At 52.2% G+C, this 7105-nt stretch overlaps 1 protein-coding gene across 1 annotated transcript; it reads left to right on the top strand.

The window, feature by feature from the left end:
- The first annotated feature begins 5296 nt into the window (after window positions 1-5296).
- Window positions 5297-7105, top strand: FOXC2 (forkhead box C2). Its single transcript, XM_014942228.1, has one exon. It carries the CDS (start codon window positions 5539-5541, stop codon window positions 7042-7044), a length of 1506 nt encoding a protein of 501 aa, XP_014797714.1. The 5' UTR covers window positions 5297-5538; the 3' UTR covers window positions 7045-7105.

Raw genomic sequence — 7105 nt, 5'->3', positions numbered from 1 at the left:
TTCCCCCTTCCAACTTAATGTGTGTTTTTTTGAATTGAGTTTAATATCAACGCGTTGGGCTGAGCGCTGCGGAGCAGCTGCGGTGAGCCTGGGGCTTCACCTTTCCACCGAAATCCCTCGTAAGCATTCAAAGAAAGTACTTTAAAGCCCCAGGTTCGGCAACGGGGTGCATTTAGGAAGAGCCTTTTCACTACCTCGGAGTGCTGCTGGAGCCAGTGGGAATCCGTCCAGGCATAATAGACCACCCATGTGGAGCTGGGCCTAAATGTTTGAAGCTCATTCCTCCACTTCCTACTCACGGAAAACTCCCAGCGACTTTGATATCTCTGCGGGGAGTTCGGGATCGGGCCTTTGGTGAGCAATTTACAACCTCTCTGTAATTCAGCGTTGCCATTTGCACTCCCGGGCTGCCAAGCGTGCCGACGCTGTCCGTCTGTCTGCTGTCACCCCAAATCGCCACGTCGCAGCTCGTGGGACTTGTTTCCACTCCAACACGCTCTCCTCCTCCTCCTCTCCTTTGAGGAAGGGGAAGTGAGTGAGGTAGCAACAGTGCCATTAATTAATACGTTAACAATCAAGGAGGGGGGCTGAGATCCTACCAGACCACCTACATCTCCCTCCAACCTCCATGCAAGACGCCCAGTAAAGCTGTTCCTTACGTGTGTTTAGCTTCCAAAAAAAAACCTAAAAAGAGGGCCTGAGCTGGCTTTCTAGAAATCAGGGCACTTTGTCATAAGCAAATGAGGAGTTTGCTAATTGGTGACACCTCTTTTGCTGGTTCAGTTCTCTGCTTTCATTGTACAGGTCTGAAATTTGCTCCAAATTGCTTTCCCAGGGTCTCTTCTGTCACACGTACAGCAGCCTTTAGCGTTAGCTCTAGCAGCCTGGTGTGGCTGGTACGGATGCTGCTGGAAAGTCTCTCTGCTCAGCGGGGAGCAGACAGGGCCACCAACATCCCTGTAAATGGAATTAGTCTGTTGGAGGTCCATGAATCACTTCTAATACCCACTTGACCAAATCGAATAAAATACTCTAGTGAAAGAGGTTAAAAAACAATCCTGAGATTTCATACAGGAGACAAAAATGCAGCTCTTAGCTTGAAACACCCCCAATTTGTGGCAACACCTAGAAAAAGGGAGTGCCAGATTAATACTAACCCTGTGAACAATGGAGAAAGCAACTCCTTGTGCTGCGGGAATCATTTCTCCGAAGTGCAGGCTGAACACACAAGGGCAGCCACTGAAAACAGACAAAATGCACCCAAAGGGGAGCGCTGAACTGGCGGTGTCACTTTGGTTTTGGAAATTGAAAATTAAAGATAGGCTAGGAATTTTAAAGGCAACAGTTTTTAATCGGGTTTTCGTTCCTGCAGAATATTAGCTGGGTACCAGAAACTAGTCTTTCTGACAACTGTGAAACAGATTTCCATGTGTGAATAAACAGCTTATGACTGAATTCTTGTGCTTACACAATAACCCGGCAAAGGAGGCACAGGAGGGCAGGTGGGGCTGGCCCAGGCTAACCTGCTTGAGCCCAGCAACGTCGCCTGCTGCTGGGAAATAGGTGTGGGGTTTGTGTCAGCCCCCTGGAGCCAGCGGTGGGTGCCCTCTCCTGGGTTGGTAGCTGGTACAGATGCAAAAATGGTGAATGAGCAGAAAGCCACGTGCATTGGTTGGTCTCAGCCAGACTGGTGCCACTGGTTGCGTTGCCAAGACGTAGCTTGCCTGCCTGCCTTCCTTCCTTCCTTCCTTCCTTCCTTCCTTCCTTCCTTCCTTCCTTCCTTCCTCTCTTTTTTATCTCTTTCCTTCTCTCCTACTTTCTCTTTCCTTCTCTATTCCTTCCTTTCTTCCTCCTTCTTTCTTCCTCTTTTTTATCTTTCCTTCTCTATTCCTTCCTTCCTTTCTTTCTTCCTTTCTTTCTTTCTTCCTTTCTTCTTCCTTCCTCTTTCCTTCTCCCCTTCTCTTTCTTTTTCTTTTTCCTTCCTTGCTTCCTTGCTTCCTTCCTCTCTTTTTTCTCTTTCCTTCTCTCTTTCTGTTTCTTTCCTTCAGTTAGCTTCATGCCACTGCAATTTAGAAAAAAATAAAATGTTTTTATTTTTCGGTGAAACAAATTTTTGGAAAAAAAAATTGAAGCTTAAAGTGTTCTTTCTGTCATAAAAGTCAAATCTTTGGAGATTGATTTAATTTATAAGTATATATGTACAAGAGTACATTTTGTCTTTAATGACAGAAGACAATATGTTCTATTTTGAAAATATAAAACAAATTCCAAAATAATCAAAATGCTTTTAAAATGGGGCTTCCTTCCTTCCTTCCTTCCTTCCTTCCTTCCTTCCTTCCTTCCTTCCTTCCTTCCTTCCTTCCTTCCTTCCTTTTTTATCTCTTTCCTTCTCTCCTTCTCTCTCTCTTTCTTTCTCATTTCTCTCGTTCCCTCTTGCATTCTTTTCTTCTTCTTTCCTTTCTCTCTTTCCCTGCCTTTCTCTTTTTGCGGTTGATGCTTTCCTTCTCTCTTGTTCCCATTCTCCAGTCCCTTTCTCTCTCAGACGCTTCTCGCTGGCTCTTTCTCTCCTGATCACTCTCTTTTTCTCTGATCCTCTGTCTCTTTTACCCCCTTCCCCTCCGACCCCTTTTTCCCCCGTCTCTCCTTCTCTCCTCTCCTTCTCCCCCGCGCATCCCTCCCGCACTCCCGGGGTGCCGGTGCGGTGCCGGTGGGGCGGTGCAAACCCCTCGGTGTCCCCTGGGTGGCAGCACACGCCGCGCCGAGCCCCCGGGGCGGGCAGGTGAGCGCCGCTCCCCGCCACCGGCACCGGCAGCCCCGGGGCCCGGGCAACCGGCGAGGGGAGAGCCCCCGAGGAGGGGAAGGGTCCGGGTCGCTGCTGTCCGGTGCTCGCCAAAAGGCAAATTAAAAGTTGCGGAGGGAAACCCGCCGCTTGCCCGCCCGGGGCTGAGCGGGTTCCTCGGGAAAACGCCGGTACCGGGAGTCCCGCGGAGGAAGGGAGGGAGAAACCCGCCATGCCCGGGGCGTGGGGGGGGGAAGATAGCGCTTCCCCGGGGCCTCTCGCTCGAAAGGACTCCTCTCTTTGCGCTCCCCCGGTTGGAAGCTGGCTTTTATATTTTTTTTCATCATGATGATTTTTAGTTATTTTTATTTTTCTTCCTGCAATTTGAAGTTTGGGCTTTTCCGAGCCCCTCGGTCTATTCTCTTGTTATGTTCCCAGCCGCAGCAAGCAAAGATCTATTGCTGCTTTTGGGTTTTTGGTTTGGTTGTTGTTTTTTTTTCTGTAGACATTCATCTCGGCAAAGTTTTCAGCCGAGGAGAGGTAAGATTCAATCCAGGTTATTTCTCGAGAGCGTGCCAGGCTTCTAGGAAGGGACAGCTCTAGGACGCCGCAGGGATGGCTTTGGTCAAGCTTTTGAGTTTAAAAATTCCTGCCTTTTAAAAAGTTGTGTTGTTTAAGAAACCCTGTGTACGCTAAGAAAAAACCCTAATATTTCTAAGAATTGCGATTTTTTTTTTTTTTTTAGAAACCGAAGATAAAAATGTGAAGTCGTTTTCAAATTATTCAATTAAAAAAAAAAATAAATAAATGTTTTCTCGGTGGTCGTACATTTACACGAAAATTATCAGCAGACCTCGCAGAATTTACTATTTGTTTTCAGAAAAAAATCCCCCGGACGTTTGCTTGGTTGGTGAAAATAACCCTCCCGGAACATTTACATTTATTTCCATCAAAATTAAATAACGATTTCGAAGCGTCCGGCGAAATTTTCCAATCAATTTTTCCATCGCAGATTAATTTTTACCCATACCTCCTTGTAGAGGAGCTGCCTCTATTTTTTTATTATTATTATTATTATTTTTTCCCGTCTATCGCATAAAATCGTTTCCTTTCTTATTAACAAAATCTCCGGTAATTAACAGCCCCGCCGAGTTCCCACGGCCGGAGCCGGCTGCGGGGAAGGGACCCTTCTCGCCAGCAGCCAAAAAAAATCACTGCCTGCCTTTGGTTGGGGAGAAGAAGGGGGGGGGAGAAATAATCTTTCTTTAAAGCCTTACGAAGCCCCACAAATTGCAAGGAGGGCAAGGCAGAATTATAGTGTAAGAAACCAAAAAAAAAAATCACCACTTAGAAATCAGAGCAGGAGCAGCCGGGGCTCGGGGGAGGCAGCGGGAAGGAGCCCTGCCGAAGTGACAGCTAATTAATTTCAACTTTATCTCGGTCTCTTCGGGCTCGAATCGATTTTACAGTGACTAATTTTATTTATTTATATATATGTTATTTTTTTTTTGCGGAGCGGGGAGGGGGGAAATCTCTGTTTCCCACCTTCGTTTCTTCGCCGGGCAGATCCAGGCTTATCCCGGGGCGGGAACAGAGCAGCTGGGCAGCGGTTTTCCCAAAAACCTGAGTTTACACTTGGTCACCACGCGTCCCTAATTGTCCCCCTCTGATTGCCTCTAATGAAATCATTAGAGAGAAGTCAGAGGGGCGGATTTCACAGGCACAAGAAAATCCGCCTCGATGGCCGGAACGAGAAGAAGAAAAAAAAAAAAAGCCACTTAAATGCGCTCCCTGGATTCTTTTTTTTTTTTAAAGTAATAAAAATAGTAAAATACCCTCAAATTGCCCCAAAGCCGCAGAGGAACCTCGCAGCCTCGTGCGAGGGGCAAAGCGGGGTGAGATGCCACTCGCCACCGGGCGAGCACGGCGGGAAGGGTGCCGGTGGCCTTTCCCGGCGCCGGGCAAAGAACCTCCGGCCTGTTTCCCTTAAAATCAATGCATTTATAAAAAAAAAACACCAAACACAAACCCAAAAAAACCCCACTAAAAACCAAGTGGGAGGAGGAGGACCTGCCGGGCACAGGGGCACCGTTATGTCGGCACCGCGGGGCGATACAAGCGGTGTCGCGACTCCCGCCGTCCTTGCCATCAAAAAAAAAAATTAAAAAAATTTTTAAAAAAAAAAGAAAAAGAAAAAAAAATTAGTTAAAAACGGCGTTTCGGTGCAGCGCGAGGCTGCGTGCCGCCGGCCGGCGGAGCCCCCGGGCCGGACCCGCTCAGCGCCGGCTCCTTTTGGGGCCAAACCCGTTAAAATTACAGAGAAAGGGGGTGAGATATAATTTTTTAACCGTGTGTAAATATACATATATGTATATCTCTATAATTTGAGAGTACGGCGCGGGCGCGCGCGCGCGTGTGTGCGTGTGTGTGTGTGTGTGTGGCGGGCGGGTGCCTGCGCCCGCCGCGCGCAGGCAGCCGCCGCCTCCCCGCTCCGCAGCAGCCCCCGCCCGTAGTGTGTCCCGCTTAATAAAGAGGGAGGGAGAGGCGGCCAGAGACCACCCTGCCCCGGCGACCCGGAGGATGCTATCGCGGTGCCGCTGCTAGAGGACACGCCGGGATTGAGCTCGTCTCCGAGACTCTCTCTCTCATTTCCCCCCCTTTTCCTTCTCCGCAGAGGGGTCCCGGACGGGGGTGAGGCCCTTCCACCCTCCTCCTCCTCCTCTTCCTCTCCTCCCCGGCCGCGGGAAGCCCCCTTCTCCATGATGCAGGCTCGCTACTCCGTCTCGGACCCCAACGCTTTGGGAGTGGTGCCGTATTTAAGCGAGCAGAACTATTACCGGACGGCGGGGACGTACGGCGGCATGGGCAACCCCATGAGCGTTTATTCGGGCCACGCCGAGCAGTACGCGGCGGGGATGGGACGCTCTTACGGACCTTACCACCCCCACCAACCCGCCGCCCCCAAGGACCTGGTGAAGCCACCTTACAGCTACATCGCCCTCATCACCATGGCCATCCAGAACGCCCCCGACAAGAAGATCACGCTCAATGGGATTTACCAGTTCATCATGGACCGCTTCCCTTTCTACCGAGAGAACAAGCAAGGTTGGCAGAACAGCATCCGCCACAACCTCTCCCTCAACGAGTGCTTCGTCAAGGTGCCCCGCGACGACAAGAAACCGGGCAAGGGCAGCTACTGGACCCTGGACCCCGATTCCTACAACATGTTCGAAAACGGCAGCTTCCTGCGCCGCCGGAGACGCTTCAAGAAGAAGGATGTCTCCAAGGAGAAGGAGGAGGCCCGGGAACGGCTGTTGAAAGAGCAGCCCAAACCCCCCGGGCTGCCCGGAGCCGACATCCCTAAGGAAGCTTCCTCCTCCTCTTCCTCCTCCTCCGCTTCGGCGCCGGCCTCCGAGAAGAAGGTGGTCATCAAAAGCGAGACGGCATCTCCCGAGCTCCCGGTGATCACCAAAGTGGAAACGCTGAGCCCGGCCAGCGGCGGGGCCTTGCGGGACAGCCCCCGCAGCGCCGCATCCCCCCCCGCCGCCGCCACTTCCCCCGAGGGTTCCTTACCCGAGCATCACCCCGCCGGTAACGGTTTACCGGGTTTCAGCGTGGAGAGCATCATGACCCTGCGGACTTCCCCCGCGGGGGATCTCAGCCCGGTGAGTGCCGCCTCCTCGGGCAGGACGGGCGCCGGGATGCCTTTGGGTTACCCCTCGACGGGGCAACCGTCGGGCTACAGCGCGGCGTGTAGCCAAGCCCTGGACACTAGTGGGAGCTACCACTGCAGCATGAGGGCCATGAGCCTCTACAGCGGCGAGAGGCCGGGCCACATGTGCGTGCCCCCCGCCCCGCTGGAGGAAGGGCTGGCCGAGCATCCCACCGGCGCCCCGTCGCCCCTCGGTGCCCTGAGCCTGTCCTCGGGGCAGGAGGGCGGGTTGGGGAGCGGGCATCACCCCCACGGTGGTGGTGGTGGTGGTGGTGGAGGTGGAGGGGCGGCGGGGGGGGGTCAACCCACCGCCTCTTGGTACCTCAACCACGGGGCTGAGCTGAGCCACCTGCCCGGCCACGCTTTTGGGTCCCAACAGCAGACTTTTCCTAACGTCCGGGAGATGTTCACCTCGCACCGGTTGGGGATGGAAAGCGCCTCGCTCAGCGACCACCAGGTGAGCACCAACTCCGCCTGTCAGATCCCCTACAGATCCGCGCCCTCCCTATACCGCCACGCCGCCCCCTACTCCTACGACTGCACTAAGTACTGAGTAGCCGCCACCCCTCGCCAAAATAATAATTACCAAAAAAAAATATTTAAAAAGTTATTAT

The sequence above is a fragment of the Calidris pugnax genome, unplaced genomic scaffold (genome assembly GCF_001431845.1).
Source record: "Calidris pugnax isolate Ruff unplaced genomic scaffold, ASM143184v1 scaffold28, whole genome shotgun sequence".
Taxonomy (NCBI): Eukaryota; Metazoa; Chordata; class Aves; order Charadriiformes; family Scolopacidae; genus Calidris; species Calidris pugnax.
The sequence above is the reverse complement of the archived record's forward strand: the minus strand, read 5'-3'. Positions and strand labels throughout refer to the sequence as shown.

Excerpts from the sequence above, each read along its gene's own strand:
- FOXC2 (XM_014942228.1), top strand. The coding sequence starts at position 5,539 with ATGATGCAGGCTCGCTACTCCGTCTCGGACCCCAACGCTTTGGGAGTG.